General features: G+C 44.8%; 1 protein-coding gene across 1 annotated transcript; it reads left to right on the top strand.

The window, feature by feature from the left end:
* Positions 1 to 15,310: 15,310 nt before the first annotated feature.
* On the top strand, positions 15,311 to 18,041 carry LOC136521672 (4-hydroxy-tetrahydrodipicolinate synthase, chloroplastic). Its single transcript, XM_066515429.1, has 3 exons — positions 15,311 to 15,520; positions 15,979 to 16,056; positions 16,894 to 18,041. Exons 1-3 carry the CDS (start codon positions 15,378 to 15,380, stop codon positions 17,822 to 17,824), a joined length of 1,152 nt encoding a protein of 383 aa, XP_066371526.1. The 5' UTR covers positions 15,311 to 15,377; the 3' UTR covers positions 17,825 to 18,041.
* Positions 18,042 to 20,972: the final 2,931 nt, after the last annotated feature.

Genomic DNA, 20,972 nt, shown 5'->3' with positions numbered 1-20,972 from the left:
CAACCCCTCTGGTTGTGGAAACCACGAACGGGGTGATGATCACAAAGATGAGCCGACCCTCGACCGGGGGGCTCGAGGAAAGTTGGACTCACAAGGAGAACGAATGTGTGGTCATAGAACGATGGCTCGAATCCTAGGGAGGGGGTATGAATGAAAACTAAGAATAACATTTCTAAAACAAATAACGCTTTCTCCTACTAGTCTCGCTATCATCTTCTCGATCTTTAGTGAAACCTGACCCTAGCAACGACAAAGGGTCGGGTCTCACTCGGGGGCTGATAAGGGTATATATATACCCTTTCTGAAATAGTCACCGTGCCCGACCCCTTCTCACGTTAAAAACCTAGAGGCAAGGTTTGCAAAAATGAACGACTCAGTAAAGGCTGGTCGGTCTGTAAGAAACCTACGCCCCAACGGCTATGGCACTCTTGCTTGCTAGCATGATCAGAGTTTCTCACCCGCACCTCGAGCTCTACAATCTTAACAATAGGAAGGGTTGGAGCGCTTTACCCCTTTTTACACATAAAAAGGGGAGAAAGAAAAAATTTGTTCAGCCGAAACGAAAGAATAGACTTGTTCAAATGAAACAAAAGGGATGGGCCTGCTAGCAGCTAGTACCCGGGCGCACGAGTGTCGTGGGCATCCTGGCCCATGTTCGAGTCTCGGCGGGATATGATCCATGGTTTTTCCTTGAAGAAAGGCAGAGAGCCCTCAGAACCGATCGAACGAACCTAAGAACTATATAGATTGACCACTGAGAATCTGGAGTCGGTCACCAGCTGACCCAAGCCGGACCCTCGTGAATGGGATGCTGGGGGGCCACTCGGACTAGCCCGTTAATAGCTCACCGAGCACCATGATTTGTCCATAGAGGAAAATCATGGCACAGCTCAGCCCCTCCGTTTTTATCGAAAAAACACTTGAGGGAAGATGATCACAAAGACGAGCCGACCCTCGACTGGACCCCTACTATGGGTGGGGGCTCAAGGAAAGTTGGACTTGCAAGGAGCCAAACGTGCGGTCACAGAATGATAGACCCCCGTAGGGGTTTGAATCAGGAAAGACCTGTTCTGACCCACCAAATCTCATGGCTATACCCCTGAGGGGTCCAATCACGATGAAAGGGAATCATTGTCCCCAGGACACGCCATGGGCGACAAAAGAAGGCCAAGGCCCTCAGAGTCCTCTCATTTGGAAAAGCCTCCGAAGGAGTATTCTACTCCTTAGTAGGCTCATGGGCTACTGTCAGTAGGCTCGTGGGCTACTGTCAGGGACCAATACTAGGGTACCCGAAGAGAAGGAGCTAATGGTCATCAACATTGATTCATCCGAGCAGTCAAGAGCGTGACTACAGCTCTAACCGACCCCTAGGTGCGCGAGCTCCGCCTCGCCTAGCCTCTAGGTCGGGGGCCTCGCCTCGCCTGGCCTCTAGGTCGGGGGCTCCGCCTCGCCCGACCTCTCAGGCGTGGCTCATGATAGAAGCTCGTACCACCGCCAACCACTATGGGCCAAAAAGTATAACCCAAGGTCAAACTTCTGGCATCGTGCAGGGAGCGGGCACATCTCAACATGACCCATGCCCGCGATATGTCACTCTAGGGAACTCACATCACCAACAGTGATCGACGCGTGGCCACTATACTGCCTACTCCCTGTATGGCCGCTGACCAGCACGCTGGTTTGCCGTGTCGCCCGCCGGGACGGAATGGGATGTCACGACCCGCTGACAACGCCGAGGCGTGGCATCAGCGGCGAATAGGCGCCCCATGTGAAGCCATCCCTATCACCATCTACAGTGTCGACGGGACCCACATAAAGGAGAAGAAAGGCTCGGCGGTCTTGGAAGCCTTCCTCTCCTTGGCTCTTCTCCCTCTTTCTCTCTATGTAACCTGCTTTTCCCCTTCGTCTATAAAAGGGGAAGCAGGACGCCCTAGGAGGGAGGATGGCGGTTCACCACTTTACATGGCTGTAGACATCAAAACACATGCCCTAACATGTCTTAGGAGCACACACACACTAGAGACTTGGGACATGTCCCTCTTTTGCTCATCTATAACCCCTATTATAAACTTTCAGTGCTAGTAACACGAGCAACAGCGACGAACTGGACGTAGGGACTTTTTGTCCGAACCAGTATAAACCTCGTGTCCTCTAAATACATCATCCGAGGTAGACGCGCAATACTAGAAATTTATTAATTGGTAACTCGACACACCAACAACGGGATTCTGGGTGCGATTGTTGTGATGTTGCACCAATCTAGCTCGTAGCTATAGAAAATCTAGTTTCTATCTATTATTGTCACTGATTTTATCCTTTTGCTTGCTCAGTATTGTCTGTTCTTGTGGATTTTTAGCGCATAGGGTCTATTATTCTGTGTTGGGGGAGCCCATATGGAGTATGGGCCAACTCCCCCTCGAAGAGGCCTAATGAAGGAATAATGGCGGAGGCTATCCCTAAAACGGCGGAGGCTCTTTCCAAAACGGCGGAGGCTCTCCCCAAGACGGCAGAGGCCTAGCACAAGAACAATGGTGGAGGTTCTCCCCGAGATGGCGGAGGCTCTCCCCAAGATGGCGGAGGCTAGCGCAAGGATAATGGCGGAGGTTCTCCCCAAGACGGCAGAGGCTCTCCCCAAGACAGCGGAGGCTAGCACAAGGATAATGGCGGAGGTTCTCCCCAAGACAGCAGAGGCTCTCCCCAAGATGGCGGAGGCCTAGTACAAAGATGACAGAGGAGTTTCTACCCAGGACAGCGGAGGCCTAGCGCAGTGATCATGGCAAAGGTGTTCCCCAAGGCGGCAGAGGCCTATCAAGGAATGATCAAGTTAGCAAGGCATACGTGAGGATAGTTGATGGGCCTCCAATGGGCGTCGGCTTAGGCCCAAGGTGAAGACATTGCGAGACGGTATGACGAGAACACCCCTGAGGTTAGACACTAGGGTTGGAATATTCCTGGAATGTACCGTAGCAGTTGAGGGGCACTGTTGTAAACTCTTCAAAGTGGTAGTTGAGCCCTATAAATAGGAAACACTTGTAACTGTACAGGGTGGCTGGTGAATGAATTAATGAAACCCTAGTTCTTGTGAGTCTGTATTTTTTATCCTCACTCTCTCTTTTAGGCAGTGCCTCTGCCGAAGCTAGAGTCTGGAGCCTCGGCCAAAGTCGAAGGCCTCTGCCCCTTTCTTACTCCCACTTTGCCAAAGCCTACTGAATCCCTCGTTTAGCGACCTTCTACCCGGAGCCTCTGTCGGATGATCTTGTCCGACAAGAGTGCGCCGTGTTCAGGGACCTCCGCCCGTCTTAGGCGGAGGCCGGCCTCCGCCCATCTTAGGCGGAGACCCCAACCTAAGACAAAGGCCTCCGCCCACTTCTCACTCTTGTTAGAAACCGATGTTTCAATAGTGGCGCCTACCGTGCTCGGCACGAAATATTTCGAGAGTTATGAGTTGGAACCATCGAAAACTTTTCTCTGAGTTGAGAGTTGGAACTTTGTTCAGTCGTCAACTTAAAAAATCCCCGAAAGACCTCCGGATGTCGAGCCTTCGCACCAAGCCTTCGGCCTCCATCTGATAGCCTTCGACAGCCTCATGGTGTACAGCCCTCGCACAAAGGTTCAGTCTACTGCAGTTCAGATAAGTCACAAATACATACCCCGATCTGGCCGTCCAAGTAATTATTGTTTCGCCGTTACTCTACACACCTACTCTGCTTACAGTCATGTTGCACCTAGATGCATTAAAATATGCAATGATTCACTAACCTTTGTCTATGATAGCAAAGCAGTAGAATTGTTGTAGGCAAGTTTCCTAGGAAAAGCTCCAACAGGCAACGTCCAAAGCTCAAGTATTGCTCTGGCGTCAGCTCTGGAGCTATAGTAACCGTCAGGTGCACAAGTCTTTTGATTGAGCAAATGCAGGGCCTCCGACCTCTGACATCGAACACACAGGCCAGCAAGCAGCAAAGGCTAAGACACACTCCCTACACTCCCTGCAAGCAAGCCATGGAAGAACGTCTTTGACTCGTCGTGTCTAGAGCTCTAGCGATGGTCAGCCGAAGGCCCAACGCGTAGAGCTCCGCCGGCCTCATACACGTGAAGGCCGCACGACATAAAAGCGCAGGCTGCCAGCGACCGCAACGACCAGGCACAAGTGTGAAAGTCCACTCGAAACGAAGGAAAAAGCCTCCGCCCATGAAGCCACTCTGCACCTGGACCACCCAGGCTGCGGAGGCCTACACAACAACAAAAAAAGAAGGCCCAAGATAAGTAATCCATATAGCATCATGTTATTTTTTTAGCAAAGCTTTTATCTGCTCAGATTCAAAAAACCATTTAGCTTCATTTCTTTTGTGTGGCATGTTAATTAGTTGAGAAAGCTAAAGCCACTAAGTTTGACTCACAGAATTCTACAAGTTAAATAATTTCACACTTGAGCTTAGAACCTCCGCTGAGAGCACCTTCTTTACACACTGCATGCTAACCAAGAAGACCATGTAGTTTCTTGTACGTAATGTGTGCAGGTCATAAATTAATCCTGGAAAAGGCACTATCATATCTTTAGTTTCTCACATCTTCCGAAGGCTAGAGCTTCGGACTTGGATATTTGGATTCAATTTGGGTTTTTGGATTTCTGAACCTTGGGCAGCAGTGAAATGTCTATCTTCGCAAGCAAAGCTATGCAGCTAACTTATTCTCCTACTGCTCCCTCCGGTGTTTTGCCCATGCGAAGGCTATAACCACGTGTTATTAACAAACGCACTAAGAAGCCCAGGTAACAAAGCTTTCTGTAGCTCTTACAACGGAAGTACATATATACAACTATAATCTAGCATGCATGCAAATTTAAATTAAATGATCATTCCATTTTTTATATTTGTTATAACCTCATCGCGAAGGCCATAGAGTTTTTCAAATGCTCCACCTTCGTCCAAAGTGAATATTTCATCTATTTATAAGCTAACCTCCGACCATGGTTTAGGTTGCTTGACCTTTTGCAGTTTTCAATTCTTGATCTACCACACCAAAGGTATCAAACTAGCATAAGAGAATGCTTTTCACCAGCTTATAATGCATAACAAATTTCGCCCTTGCGATTTATTTTAACATGTTCTTGATCTAACCTTGCCTCTCAAGGCAAAAACCTTCGCGTACAACTTGTCACCGATGTGACTAAGAAAGTTGTCATGGCCTTCGCCACATCAAAAGCATGGACCTGACCCGGCTATACATGCTTGGCCCTGATCCGGCTAAACTTAAAACAATTTTTAACTTTTGTCGAATCTCTTTCTCACTAACATGCAGGGCACCAGCACTGTAAGTATCTCTTATAGTCCCAAGCTAACACCCTTAGAATATATTTTCATTCCTTATATGCGTGTTTTCACATCCTCAAGCCAAATCAATCAGTACTCTACATCAGGCAATGGTTCTCATTAAGTGATCAGCCTTCGTCACATATCTATCCAACAACTCTTTGAATCAGTCAGTCAGTGGTTCTCATGGAATATTCAACACTTATCAGATAACTCAGTGATCCTCTATCAGTCAGTGAATATTCATCTATAAATGGCCTTCTCCAGTAAGTGGTATTCGACAGCCAACAACCTCCACCGATTATTGGTCTTCATTATATGTCAGTGCACCTTATAATTGGTTCTCCACAGCCTTCGACACTTATTGGCCTTCACCAGTCAATAACCTTCGTCAGCCTTTGGCCTTCGTCAGTTTGAGCCTTCATCAGTCATGGTCTTCGTTCATCAATCAGTGGACTTCATCTATTATTGGTTTTAAGCAGCCTACATCAATCATAGGCCTTCAACAGTGAGCAAACTTTATTAGTCAGTGCCCTTCGTCAGTTAGTTGGTTTCCATCAGCATTACACCTTCGACAGTGACTAAACCTTTGAGCCCTCTAACGCTAACACTTTTCCTCATTTTTACAGGTGGCGTTGTTCAATCTCTTCCTTAAAGTATTTATAATATATTAATATGCATCAACCCAATGTTATTTTGTCTAACCTTCGTAGGCAACTGATTAATTATATATTCAATACTAGTTATATCCATACCCGTGTAGGTCCCCAAATGGCAGCCTTCGCAAGCTATTTGAACTATAACCCTCTCATATAATGCAGAGCTTATCTTTTATTTAAACTTTACCATCATTTTTGCAGGATGCATAATAACTTTACACCTTTTAAAGATTTTTACGCAAATGCGTTTATTCTCATCATTGCAGATATGTACATTGCATAAGTACATTATACTACATGGCCCGGGCCACCCGGAAGAAGTCCCAAAAATACATGGGCGCCATGGTTCTATGCATCAAAATCCTGGAAGAAGTCCTAAACCAACACAGGCACCAGGTCACGAAGCTAAGGCTTTCGTGTTGCATTCACGTATCATATAAATGATTAACCATCTTTTGCAGCAAGTGAGAAAGCCAGTGTCTTTCCAGGAGTCGAAAGACTTGCAAAGCAAGTCGATATTCAACAAAGCTATAACACCCAACCTAAGTCCCTAAAAAATGCAGGAGATCAACTTTGTTGCATTTTTACGCAACTTCTCCGGCCTTCGGCACGCGGCGTCGGCGTCTCAATCGGCATCGCCTTCGCCAATCCCTTCAGAATGAGGGGCTCCGCCACCATCTATGGTGACTTCACCAACATCGCCTCTGCCAAAACACCTTTTTCTTGGGAGGGCCTTCGCCAAGCAGCTTTGCAGGAGGACCTTCGGCAAAACCATGATAGCTTGCCTCCACCAATGCGACGGCATGAGGGGCTTCATTGACACCTTCATCGTGTACAACAACATCGCCTCTGTCAAACAACTTTTGCAATATGGCCCAAGAACCTCCGTCGACACCTTCGACACCAAGTTCTACAACACCTTCGTCGACGTCTACATCGGCAAACTTGGTTCTGAACACCTACTTCCACTACTACAACTGCGTCGCCTACACCAAGCGTCACTAAGGACCTGGTCACGAGCACTAGCCAAGAGGGGCTAGGGAAGCATGCGGAGGACCAGCTTCTCCGGGGCATCAAGTCTTTTTGCCTGGTGCTCGTGAGCAACGGTTTGAATGCCTCACAACAACCTTCTACCTCGACTACTACGACTACGTCGACTACACCAATCGTGGCTAAAAACTTCGGTCACAACGCCAGCCAAGAGGGGCTAGGGGAGTGCACCAGAGGACCAACCACTCAGGAGCGTGAGGTCTTTTGCCTGGCGCTCGTGAGCGAAGATTTATTCGAAGACTTCCACCCAAAGAAGAATCAGAGACGAACATCTCCGCCCAAAGAAAAGTCGAAGACTACCACCCAAAGAAGGATCGGAGACAAAGACCTCTGCCCAAAGAAAAGTCGATGACCTACGGAGGCCTACGCGCCAAGACGATACCAGACTCAGAGGCGAAGACCTCGAAAATGAACACATGCGAAGGCCTTGGAAGCAAAGACCTACGCATCATGAAGGCACTAGAGGTGAAGACCCCAGAGATGAAGACCTGGGAAGGCCTCGAAGGCGGAGACCCGCATGCCGAGATGACACTAGAGGCGGAAGACCCAAAGGTGAAGACCTCTGCACCATGAAGAGACGGAGACGAAGGCTCATACAATCGGGCCTTGGAGACACACCTGCGCGCCAAAAAGACATCAGAAGCAAAGGCCTCAAGGATACAGACCTACGCATCGTGAAGGTCCCAGAAATGAAGACTAGAGCACTAAGCGAAGCCGATGAACCATGCTATAGAAGCAGCAGAAGGAGCCGACGGCCATAGATGAAGAAATCCAGAAGATAAAGGCACCTAGAGCTAAAAGCCTAAGGAATTAGTGCATGTATAGGTTAGAGTCATGCGCGTGCTCTTTTCTCCATGCCCTTTTTTCCCGTAGGGTTTTTGGGATGGAGTTTTTAGCGAGGCGTGCATGAACGGGTTGCGGAGGGCAATCCTCGCAACCAAGATCTAGGTTGTATAGTGCCTCTTCTTGTATGAACATCTACTAGGTCATGTAGTACCGTCCATAACCTAGTAGCTGAGGGGCTACTGTTGGGGGAGCCCATATGGAGTATGGGCCAACTCCCCCTCGAAGAGGCCTAATGAAGGAATAATGGTAGAGGCTGTCCCTAAAACGGCGGAGGCTCTTTCCAAAACGGCGGAGGCTCTCCCCAAGACGGCGGAGGCCTAGCACAAGAACAATGGCGGAGGTTCTCCCCGAGATGGCGGAGGCTCTCCCCAAGATGGCGGAGGCTAGCGCAAGGATAATGGCGGAGGTTCTCCCCAAGACGGCAGAGGCTCTCCCCAAGATAGCGAAAGCTAGCACAAGGATAATGGCGGAGGTTCTCCCCAAGACGGCAGAGGCTCTCCCCAAGATGGCGGATGCCTAGTACAAAGATGATGGAGGAGTTTCTACCCAGGACAGCGGAGGCCTAGCGTAGTGATCATGGCGAAGGTGTTCCCCAAGGCGGCGGAGGCCCATCAAGGAACGATCAAGTCAGCAAGGTATACGTGAGGACAGTTGATGGGCCTCCAATGGGCGTCGGCTTAGGCCCAAGGTGAAGACATTGCGAGACGGTATGACGAGAACACCCCTGAGGTTAGACACTAGGGCTGGAATATTCCTGGAATGTACCGTAGCAGTTGAGGGGCACTGTTGTAAACTCTGCAAAGTGATAGTTGAGCCCTATAAATAGGGAACACTTGTAACTGTACAGGGTGGCTGGTGAATGAATTAATGAAACCCTAGTTCTTGTGAGTCTGTATTTTTATCCTCATTCTCTCTTTCAGGCAGTGCCTCTGCCGAAGCTAGAGTCCGGAGCCTCGGCCAAAGTCGAAGGCCTCCGCCCCTTTCTTACTCCCACTTTGCCAAAGCCTACTGAATCCCTCGTTTAGCGACCTTCTACCCGGAGCCTCTGTCGGATGATCTTGTCCGACAGGAGTGCGCCACGTTCAGGGACCTCCGCCCGTCTTAGGCAGAGGCCGGCCTCCGCCCATCTTAGGCGGAGACCCCAACCTAAGACAAAGGCCTCCGCCCACTTCTCACTCTTGTTAGAAACCGATGTTTCAACATTCTGTAAGGCTGTTTGCTCGGAAAAAAAATCCTGCAAGTCTGACCCAAATTACTGGAAGAGCTGAAGGGATGCTTCGTTTTTTTTTTTGGGTATGTCCAGCTGTAGAATTCCGGTTTCTGTAGTACAGAAATCCACAACTTGGATCCTATACCAAATTAGCAAAAGGCCAGCACAGTTCTATCCTACCAACCATGTGAGTTACTGCCCTTTATGCGGTGACCATGTTTTAGCGATTTAATTTACTCTGATGTCACTGTGTAAGTGTAAGAGAAATGTACTTGGCAGAAAGTGCAACAATTCTCTCGAGCTTTCATAGCCTCCTGTTATGTCTAATTTCTGGATTTGTGAACTTAGCGGTGGCTCTTGTGTCCACCTGATTAGCTCACTAGATCTCATGCGGTGCAGTTCAAGAAGCTAAACTAAATATTTATCAAGTTTAATTAACACAAACTTTTGTGGGGGACTACATAACTTTAAGAAAAGGGAATATTGTGTTCTTGCCCCTACTTTAGTGTCCAATTATGATTTTACCCTTGTTTTTGTTATCGTTGTGATTTTACCTCTGCTTTGTAACTACTAAGGTTCAGTTTATCTCTACTTTTAACTATGTTAGTTGTTTCCGAATACAAAAAATTAAAAAACAATAAAACCCTTCATAATAAGACCAAATGATAATAATACCCCTTATCCAATCATACCTTCTCCAATTCCCCATTCTCTCTACCGTATCCTCTCCATCTCTCCCGTTCTTCTCTGAAACCCTAGCGGGTGCGGCTGGGCGACGAGGGCACAGAAGTTGCTGGGCGGGTCGTAGCGCCACGTGAGGAGGGCACGGGCGCGGCCCCGAGCGGCCAGAGCGGGGCGCGTCGTGGGCGGCCAGGCGCGCCGCGCGTCGCGAACGGCCAGGCGGTGCGGGAGCAGACAGGGCCCAGCGTGGTCGGGCGGCAGGCGCCCCGAGCGGGCAGGGCTCCAGGTGCTACGCCACGCGAGGACAGGAGCAGCGACCCCGGCGAGATGGATTTATGCGACGTTGGTGAAGAGACTAGGTAAGATTTGGAGCTCATGTGATTTGGTCTGTAGGAAAATTAGTATCAATATGTAGAAAGAATGAGTTTCTGTTTGTAGAGCGATTTAGCTAACTATGTATTCGGTGATATGATTTGTAGGCCAAATCACATGGATATGAGCCTTGTTGTTAGAGTTCTGTCATTTTTCAGTTTGCCTGATGAGGGGACCAAAATCATGGCGATAGGGTAGAACCTTGCTTACTCAAGTTGTTGACATGCATAGCTTTGACCTACTGCAGCTAGTTAATTTCATAGTTGAGCACTACATGTGGGGTTCAAAACAGTACATAAGTTTGTGGCAGTGCATTGGATAAAATTTCTAGAGGACCTTCTATTGAGATTAAAATTGATGAGCAGTTGCTTGAGTGGTTTGAACTGCAATAAAGATAAGGGAAAGGTGTACATTAATGCCCAAATTAATGATTTTGAGGGTCCATTGCGATATTCACCAACAAAACGTAGGTGCCACCCCTCTGTAAGGAATAGAGTGCCCACCAATGAGACAAACACTGCTGAGAGAGCCACATCCACAAACAAAAAAGAGAGAGCTACCAAAAAAGAGAGAGCCACCAAACATTGTCATGGATGCCACACACTTGACTGGAAGGGGAAGGGGTCAGTTAGCAGCAGCTGTTGCAGTGGATGGTCAAAACTGCTTATTTCCAATGGCTTATGGTGTGATTGAGACCGAGTCTAAGGAAAGTTGGACTTGGTTTGTGACAAACTTAAATAAGGCTATTGGTACTCCTATAGGCTTGGTCATTTAGTACAGATGTGGGCAAAGGACTTGAGGTGGTTGTACATGATGTGTACCCTAGGAGTGGAACATAGATAATGCATGAGGAACTTGTGGAAGAACATGAAGAAGAATGGGTACTGTGGTGAGCCTTATGGTAAGAATATGTGGGTAGCTGCCAAGAGCTTCACAAATGACAAGTTCAAGTACTTCATGCGAAACATAGAGGAGAAGGATCCTAGTGCACTATCCTGGTTGGATGACAACCATCCATTAGTGTGGAGTACAAGCAAATTTGGGAAAGAATGCAAGGTAGATTATATCAACAACAACCTCTCTGAAAGCTTTAACAACTGGGTGTCCAAAACCAAGGATTTTCAAATTGTGGATATGCATGACAAGATAAGACAAATGATCATTGAGAAATTTGTTTTGAGAGCCAAGATTGCTAGTAAAATGTCAGGCACAATCATTCCAGCTGTGACCAATGCTCTAAATGCTAAAGCCAAGAGTATCAAGGGCCATGAGGTATTGATATGTGGGGCTGGAACAACTGAAGTAACTGTGAATAGATTCAGGTACGCAATCAACTTATGACAAAAACATGTACTTATAGGGCTTGGCAAGTAACTGGACAGCCCTGCACCCATGCTTTAGCTTTCATTTCTAAGATTAGTAGAGATGTACGAATGGATGACTTTGTGCATGAATACTTCTCTGTTGATCAGGTTAAAAAAGGCATATGTATGTTCTTTCAATCCAATGACATCCAAGGATAATTGGCCACATGTTGATTTGGGCTATAAAATCAAGAAGCCTAAACTGAGAAGGAAACCAGGAAGACCAAGAAATTATAGGATCAAGTCCTATGATGAGGCCACCACCAGTAAGAAAAGGAGACCATGTTCTGAATGTAATGAACTAGGCCATATAGCGAAGCATTGCCAAGGAGGTCCAACTGCTAGTCAAAAGAGGAATCGCTCATCTTCTCAAAATGAATCATCTTCACAAGAAATGTGAGTCATGCTCATTTGTATTTTTTTACTTCTTTACTCATGCTTATTTAGTCAACTTGTTTACTGAACCATTTTTCTCCATTCATGTGAAGTCCAAGTGCAACTGCAAGTGCAAGGGGAAGGAGAAGGGGAAGGGGAAGAGGAAGAGGAAGCGCAAGTGTAGGACCTGGAACAGAAGGAGCAGAAGGGACTGGAACAGAAGGAAGAGGAAGAGGAAGAGGAAGAGGAAGAGGAAGAGGAGGGAGGTTGGGTGCATTGTTAGGAATAGATGCATGAATGTGATGTATGACACCACTATTAGCTACCGCTTTTGTTGGACTTGTATGTTCGATGAGGCTTGGTACTGTATGGATACTTTTGCTACACTTTCATTTGATATGATATTATCTATCTATATTTGCATGCTGTGTGGAATCATATGTAACAAGTTGTGCAATGATGCTGTACCAATTTTAAAAAAAAACAGGGGTAAAATCACGATGTATTCAGATAAGTAGGGGCAATTTCGTATGGGCAAACTTGTCCTTACTAAGCTCATTTGACACCGTTACCTGCTGTTCCCGGAGTAGGGGTAAACTTAAGCTTCGTTGTCAAAAAAACAGAGGATAAAATCACAACGATGACAGAAGCAGGGGTAAAATCACAATTGGATGTCAAAATAGGGGCAAGAACGCAATAGCCCCTTAAGAAAATGCACTGATAAGTGATATAGTCAGGATACTGAGATGACATGAGAGCAGCAAATGTACAATGATAACGTTTGAATTTGAACAGTGAATGTATGGAGATGTTGCCTTGTGGTTGTAGTTCTTGTACCAAAGAACATACTCTTATGAGCACTTTACATGTCTGTTGTCTGGTATAAGAAACTCTATCTTACTGAGAGCACTAAAATTTACAGGTACTGCAAAAGAGCAAAGGCTGTGTTTAAGGAGCTTGAGTTGAAGAAAGAGCCATATGTTGTGGAGCTTGATCAGCGAGGTTTGCTTTACATCATTTTCGTATTGCTAATTCACTGTTTACATCATTTTTGTATCGCTAATTTACTGTTTTAGAGTGCTCGCCCCCTACTTCAGTCATGTTTTTTTTTGCCTAGAGGAAGTGTCACAATTTCATTGAAATAACTGGGGTAGAGTTATGAAATACATCTTTCGTAGTGTTTTCAGCCAGTATGTCTTTGCAAATGCACAGCTAGATTGAATAATTTGTTTTTTCAATTGCATAGTCAATGATACTAGAAAATATGAATAATAAATATATTGAACCCCAAAAGAAAAAAAAGTAGAGTCTCCATGTGGGAGTATTCTTAAATGACATTCTGCATGGAGATGTCCTATAGGCTCGTGGGTAAGCACAAATGTCTTCAAGTGTCTCTCACATCATAATGTGAATTACATAGAACCATAAACAAACACAAATACTTCTTGATGAAGCATGCACAAATGTGTTCAAGGGTCTCTTGCGTCATAACGTTAGTTACATTGAACCATAAGCAAATGCAAATACCTCTTCATGCCTCTGTCAATTGTGAATAATAAAAAAACATAAGCAAACTTGAGGATCACATAGCCTTTCTCTTCCATTTCACAATTCTTCTGCACATTCACTGCTGCCACAATGCCAGTATGGTTAGTGTTGTCTGTGAAGACACTGGAGAGTATGCACATAATGGGCAGAGGATGACGGTTTAATTGATATAACATTGTACTACTGGATTGTTGTTTCTTTGGACCCATCTCATCCAAGTTTTATTTGCACTATTCAAGTTAGTCAATGATATAAGAGACGTTTCATGATAAATGAAAGACATGATACATATAGTAAATCAGTAAAGCCACATATAACTACCGAAATCAGTGAGGAAACAGGACAGGAGACATCAGCAAGAGGACCGAAAAGATTGAAGTAAAGGCCTTTAGGATGCACCCTTGTTCTTCCTATCTGTTTATTCCATTTTTATTACATAATAAAGCAAAATGGTCAATTACTCCCTCTTAATGAAATACGTTCGGGAAAGCAAAATGGTCAATTGTATCAAATCAAACAATTATTTCCACTTGTCAATCCTTTAAGTTGATTTTAGCCCTTGAGCATTCTGGGACAGTTTGTGATGATTCCACTATGGAACAATGTGTTCCCTTTGTCGTGCAGAGGATGGTTCTGAGATTCAGGATGCCTTACATGACATAGTTGGCAAGGCGTACTGTTCCTCAAGTTTTTGTCCATGGAAAACACCTGGGGGGCTCTGACTGGTACCTTGTTCTGTACACAAATCAGATAAAGCGGAAGTTTTGTAACATCCTTTGAATGCTCACACCTTTCTTTTCACGTTTACTTGAAAATTTGCAGATACTGTTGACGCTTACGAAAGTGGAAAACTGGCTAAACTTCTGAACATCGGAGTCAAGGACGATCTTTGAGTGACATGCTAGCATCAGTGGTCTCTTATTTTATCAGGGGATTTTTATGCGACTCTGATGATTAATATATAAAGGATATGTAACTGAATGTTTTATTATAGTTTATACCCTTGGAACCGTACTTTGATTGCTCGCCCATCAAGCATTATCTCGTGTCAATTCTGTCATTAGATTGGGCTATCGGTGATTGCACAATCATTCTTCCCATTGAACATGCACAGACCTAGATAGTTTGATTTAGCGCGTGTTTAGTTTCAGGAAGTTGGAATTTGGGGCTACTGTAGCACTTTTGTTTTTATTTGGCAATTAGTGTTCAATCATGGACTAATTAGGCTCAAAACGTTCGTCTCGCAATTTCCCACCAAACTGTGCAATTAGTTTTTTTTTCGTCTACATTTAATGCTCCATGCACGGGCCGCAAACATTCGATGTGACAGGTACTGTAGCACTTTTTGAGAATTTGGGGTGGAACTAAACAAGGCGTTACTAGGTAAATACCTGTTCACGGAAAAAAGATAGTGCCACAACAACATAAGTATAAATGTGTGTTGTACTGTAAAAAAAAAACATAGTTCAAGCGTGATGTTTGTGACGTCACTATTATGAGTCCTCACCAATTCATTTGTGCGTGCATTGATTGAGTAGTAAAAAGAAACAAAAGAGTTTGCCAATTCATTCAGAAAGAGACGGTGTTTAGCTGTGTTTAGCCTTATACCCGTCAATCAGTGCCATCTGGTTGCACTTCCGGCATTCCTCCACCGTGTGCACCATCATCCTCTCCTCTGCCCACCCTTTTTTTTTTTTTTTTTTTTTTTTGCGGGAACCAGTAGTTTAACAATATTGGTCGGGCTCAAATTTTAGATTGGGCCGGAAGGAAAACCTGCCTGATGACCTAAGGCCCAAGAGAGGAAGGCCTAAACTGACGCCATGAAGCCCAAGGCCCGGCAGTAACGTTACCTCAAAGTCTCGAACGAACCCTAGCCCTACACAGCCGCACAGCATCGTCGTCTACTGGAAGTCCAGTCTCACCAGCCAGCCACCACGCCGTCTCCGTGCTCTGGCCATTCCCCATGATTTCGCCGCGGATGCCGACGAATCTCCTCCCGGCGCGGACGATCTCCCCTGTCTCAAATGGCTGCGCAGCGACGGCCAGCCCCTCTTCTCCCTCGGTGGCTGCACGGCCACGGCGATCCCCTTCAGGCCTTCAATCTGTGTACGTATCACGGGTCTCGTCCCAATCTAGTCTTTTCCTGAATGCGACTTCTTCTCGTTTCATGTTTCTGTTTCTTGCAAGTATCGATTGTTTTTCATCTCACCATGGATGATATCTTAGTTGTATCAAATTTGTCGATCTTTTGTTCAGTCAAATATGGTCAAACCGATGGCAATAGTACATTTCCTTTGAAAGGATATACTAAGGGATGATTATAAAAAACAAAATGAGCGAAAAAAACGAAATTGATAGTATATTTTCGAAAGTTTGAATCCATGTCCAAGGATGCATGAATCTAACACTATGGGGAGAATTCATCGTGTCCATCTCTTCTTCAGTATCTCTGTACTTCCGATACAATTTACAAGGAGTTGCCATGAATTTTTATTTTACTTACCATTCTGCAATCATCCTTGCTTCCAAACACAACACGCTAATACAGGTGGATACTTGTGCAGGACTGGCAGAGGGAAGTTTCCCTTGGCAGCCATCACTCTAGATGATTATCTTCCAATGCGAAGTACTGAAGTGAAGAACCTGGTAACTTGTTTATTTCTAAAAGAATGCTGAAAATAATTCATCTGTATTTTTGGTAGCTGACAAGATGTTAGTTTTGGTGAAATTTGCCATATACATCAATCTGATGAGAATAAGATCGCTTGTGTGCGTTTGATTGTACTGATCAGTCTTTTTTGCTTATCTTAGCCCTCATATTCTGAACTGTTATTGAAAATTAATACACACTGGAAAAATCCATTTTAGATAGCCACCAGTTGGAGCTTGATGCCAGGTTTTCCCATATCCAAATTCCTTGTAGAACAGTTGTAATTGTTCCTTGTTGCTTAGGTAAGTCAGGTTCAAGATATAGCTAGCTTGAAATCATTTCATGGCCTTGTTTGAGTTTGAAATTCTACAGACATGATAGGTGTATGATAAGTTCAAAGTCTTGGGCTGGAAGAATCATTTACTCAATAGAGTAACATAATATGTTGTTATTTTCATTAAGATGATCTGTGAAATTGTCCTAATTATGTTGAGTCAGCAATTGTCTCTGCAAGATTAAAAACGCTGCAGCTAGAAAAATCTAGTCAGAAAGTAAAATGTGAATTGCTTTGTCTGGAAGAAAAGAATATCAATAAATATATGATTGGTTATTAAATGGTACTTGGAGTGCTATTTGAAGTTTGTTCTTCTTAATGAACGATCCTGTATAAGTATTTTTCTGTTTATGGTTTTATAGCTCAGTAGTCAAGTGTATCTTATTGTTTTCTCACAAGTATTTGAAGGCTTTGATTCGAGTTAAGTATTTGAAGGCTTTGATTTGAGTTATCTTCTGCTTTGGTCTGATCTTCCTCTGTGCTCTGTCTGAGATGCAGGACATCAACAGATGACATCACAAGTCTGAGACTAATCACAGCAGTCAAAACCCCCTATTTGCCTGATGGAAGATTCGATCTGGAAGCATATGATTCTCTCATAAACATGCAGATAGAGGGTGGTGCTGAAGGTGTAATAGTTGGAGGAACAACAGGAGAGGGTCACCTCATGAGCTGGGATGAACATATCATGCTCATTGGGCATACAGTGAACTGCTTTGGCTCTAGAATTAAAGTGATAGGCAACACAGGAAGTAACTCAACCAGAGAAGCTGTTCACGCAACAGAGCAGGGATTTGCTGTTGGCATGCATGCAGCTCTCCACATCAATCCTTACTATGGAAAGACCTCAACTGAAGGAATGATTTCTCATTTTGAGGCTGTCCTCCCAATGGGTCCGACCATCATCTACAACGTGCCATCCAGAAGTGCCCAGGATATCCCCCCTGAAGTTATTGTAGCAATTTCAGGCTATACAAACATGGCAGGTGTCAAGGAATGCGTTGGGCATGAGAGGATTAAGCACTACGCTGACAAAGGTATAACAATTTGGAGCGGCAATGACGACGAATGCCACGATTCTAGGTGGAAATATGGTGCTACTGGAGTCATTTCTGTTACTAGCAACCTTGTTCCTGGGCTCATGCATAGCCTCATGTACAAAGGCGAGAATGCGATGCTGAATGAGAAGCTATTGCCCCTGATGAAATGGTTGTTCTGCCAACCAAATCCAATTGCTCTCAACACCTCTCTGGCTCAGCTCGGGGTTGCAAGGCCCGTCTTCAGACTGCCATATGTTCCGCTTCCTCTTGAAAAGAGGACTGAGTTCGTCCGGATTGTTGAGGCTATTGGACGGGGAAATTTTGTGGGACAAAAAGAGGTCCGGGTTCTCGATGATGACGATTTCGTGTTGATCAGTAGGTACTAGGAAGTGAGTTTGGTAGTCTGTGAAATTTGATGAATAAAACTGATAGTTTGTACCTTGCGTTTACAGACTTCGTTCAGTTCATCAGTCGTTGGTTTTATCTATCTGTTTATTAAAGGCCTTACCTTGGCTGCATTGTATAATGTATGTTTCACGTTTATAGTTTATTACATTGAATTGACCTACTAGGAGCCTGAAAAATATAATCACTTTTTTCCTATCCCTGCAACATATGCCAAAACCTGTTGAAGATTATATATGTTAGGCAACGGGGAAGCGAATGCCAAGAAATTCCACGGTTGGATCATGACAAAAGGCTGCCACTGTAGGGGGTGATCGTGCCACTGAATTGAATAAATTGATGCTCGACCATCAAATCTTTGCGCTCCCTCGTGCTGGGGTCATAGAGTATGCTCCAAAACTCTGATGTCAAAAGTATGCTCCAAAACTCGAAGCATACCCTAAGGCCTTCCCCAATGCACCATAGTGAATATGGCCCAACATCCACATAAGCACAGTGCTTCCATGTCATACGCGGTAGTAGCTTCGCAGATGTACAGAGCAGCCTGGAGAGGCGTCGTTGGCTTGGTCTGGCACACACGCTTTCCAGGAGAGATACACTCTGAGAAAAGTGGAGAGAGGAGTTGAAAGCGACATGCATGCTGCAGACCAAAAGAGGCCGCGTTCTTCAGCGACGGGAGTCATCCTCATCTCACGCATGTCTAGGTGGAGAGCACCTTTTTACCCAGGCTAACAGAAACGTATGCCCCCGTTGGGGCTTCCCTGCGTAGTAGCCTCATCTTCTATGTCTGCACGTTAGGTCCATGTCACTTTTGTTGGTGGCTTCATAGTAAGCCATAGGCTCTGTTTGATTTCTGCGGTGCCTTCTAAAATTCCTGTCATATCGAATGTTTAGACACATGCATGGAGTATTAGATATGGACTAATTACGAAACTAATTGCACAACTTGCGACTAATTTGCGAGACGAATTTTTTAAGCCTAATTAGACCATGATTTGACAACGTGGTGCTACAGTAAACATGTGCTAATGATAGATTAATTAGGCTTAAAAATCGTCTCGTAAATTAGCCTTTATCTATATAATTGATTTTATAATTAGTCTATATTTAATGTTCTTTATTAATATCTAAACATTTAACATTTGACGTGACATAAATTTTAGAAGCGACGACTAAATAACCAAACGCCGCCGTAGTCACCTGCAGAAGCTACGAACGCTCTCAGACAAAAGTTCCAGAGACCCGTTCAAGCATGTGTTGTAGCAGAGTACAACCTTCACGCTTTTCCAGAGGGTGAGAGAACATGAGAAAATTAGGATCCGCCAAAAGCTGGAAGGTGCATTTCACATTTTGTTACTGTCGACCTTAGCTTGGGTCAACGTGTCAACATAGAGGCAGTTCAAGCCAATAACAATCACACATGATGACATACATATACAGTCAAAGTATACATAACAACCAAATAAATGTTTTGTGTTGTAATACAAAAGAAAACTAAAAACTAGAAAAAGAACATAAACTATATTAGAAAAAAGGAACAAAATTAATTATCCCTTGGTCTCCGACGCTCATATGATGATCAATCTAATTCTTGTGCCAGAAAAAAGAATCATAGTAATCTTATTTTATACTCTTATAAAGCAAAACCTCATCAGCTTATTTCTCTAACATCTCCTTAAGCCACGTCGTCACCAGAGGCCCACTACCATCTTATGAAGCACGATCCCTCAGCATTTGTGTCTCTTGCACTCACCTCCTGCATGCGGTCTTGCCCCAGCCCTCATGGGACCATCGCACAGATCTTTTCTCTTGATCTTCCACTAACCACGGTAGATCACAATTATCCACCACTAATCAATCCATCCACAAAGCTCCACGATCCATTATTATCCACCACTAATTATTGGAGGAATAACTCAACTCACTTTCCATTAATCAACTTGCAGGCCATCACATTGTCTCCTATTCCGAAGACTTATCGCGGTGCTTTGGCCGATCCGAATTGGTGTGATGCTATGCAGGGGGGAATTCACCGCTCTCCAGGCCAATCACACTTGGGATCTTGTTCCTCCTCCACTTGGCATTAATATTGTTACAGGCAAGTGGGGTTTTCGACACAAATTACATCCAGATGGCACCCTCGACCGTTACAAAGCTCGATGGGTCCTTCATGGTTTTACCCACCGCCCTGGTCTTGATTTTGGTGAAACTTTCAGTCCTGTTGTTAAGCCAGCCACTATATGCACAGTGCTCTCTTTGGTTGTCTCTCAGAATTGGGCTGTCCATCAATTAGATGTGAAGAATGCTTTCCTCCATGGTACTTTGGAAGAGATGGTCTATTGTGCACAGCCATCTGGGTTTGTTGATTCATCAAAGCCCAATTATGTGTGTTGCCTTAATAAGTCTCTCTACGGCTTGAAATAGGCACCCCGAGCTTGGTACAACAGATTTGCTTCATTCATTCGTTCTATTGGATTTCTGGAGGCAAAGTCGGACACCTCTCTTTTCATTTTGCGGCGAGGCTCCGATATGGCATACTTACTTCTTTATGTCGATGATATTATATTGACTGCATCTTCTAGGGCTCTTCTCCACAGCATTGTGAATTCTCTTACAGCAGAATTTTCTATGAAGGATCTTGGGCATTTGCATCATTTCCTTGGCATGACTGTCTCTCGAAGCTCTACTAGCATGTTCCTCTCCCAGGGCCACTACATACTTGAGCTCTTGGGTCGTGCTGGTATGACTGATTGCAAACCATGTTCCACTCCGATTGATACTAATGCCAAGCTCTCTGCTGATGGACCACCTGTTGCTGATGCCACTGACTATCAAGCTCTGATACCATATTGGAGGAATAACTCAACTCACTTTCCATTAATCATTTGAAGGTATATATAGAGATTACATGGGGATATGAAGAGGTATGAAACTGAAATAAAAGGATTACAACCTTTGGGATACTAATGTAAACACATAGTATGCTAACACTAATCAATCCATCGACACAACTCCGTAATCCTTCTGTTGACACAAAAATATGGCAATGTGATCAACATGCAGCAAGCCAAAGGAATCTGCTTGATGGAGCAAGGCTGGTGTGGCAGAACCGTCCGAAATAACACGCTT

Source organism: Miscanthus floridulus, chromosome 18 (genome assembly GCF_019320115.1).
Source record: "Miscanthus floridulus cultivar M001 chromosome 18, ASM1932011v1, whole genome shotgun sequence".
Lineage (NCBI taxonomy): Eukaryota > Viridiplantae > Streptophyta > Magnoliopsida > Poales > Poaceae > Miscanthus > Miscanthus floridulus.
Note: the sequence above shows the minus strand (reverse complement) of the source record. Positions and strands in the feature narration are given on the sequence as shown.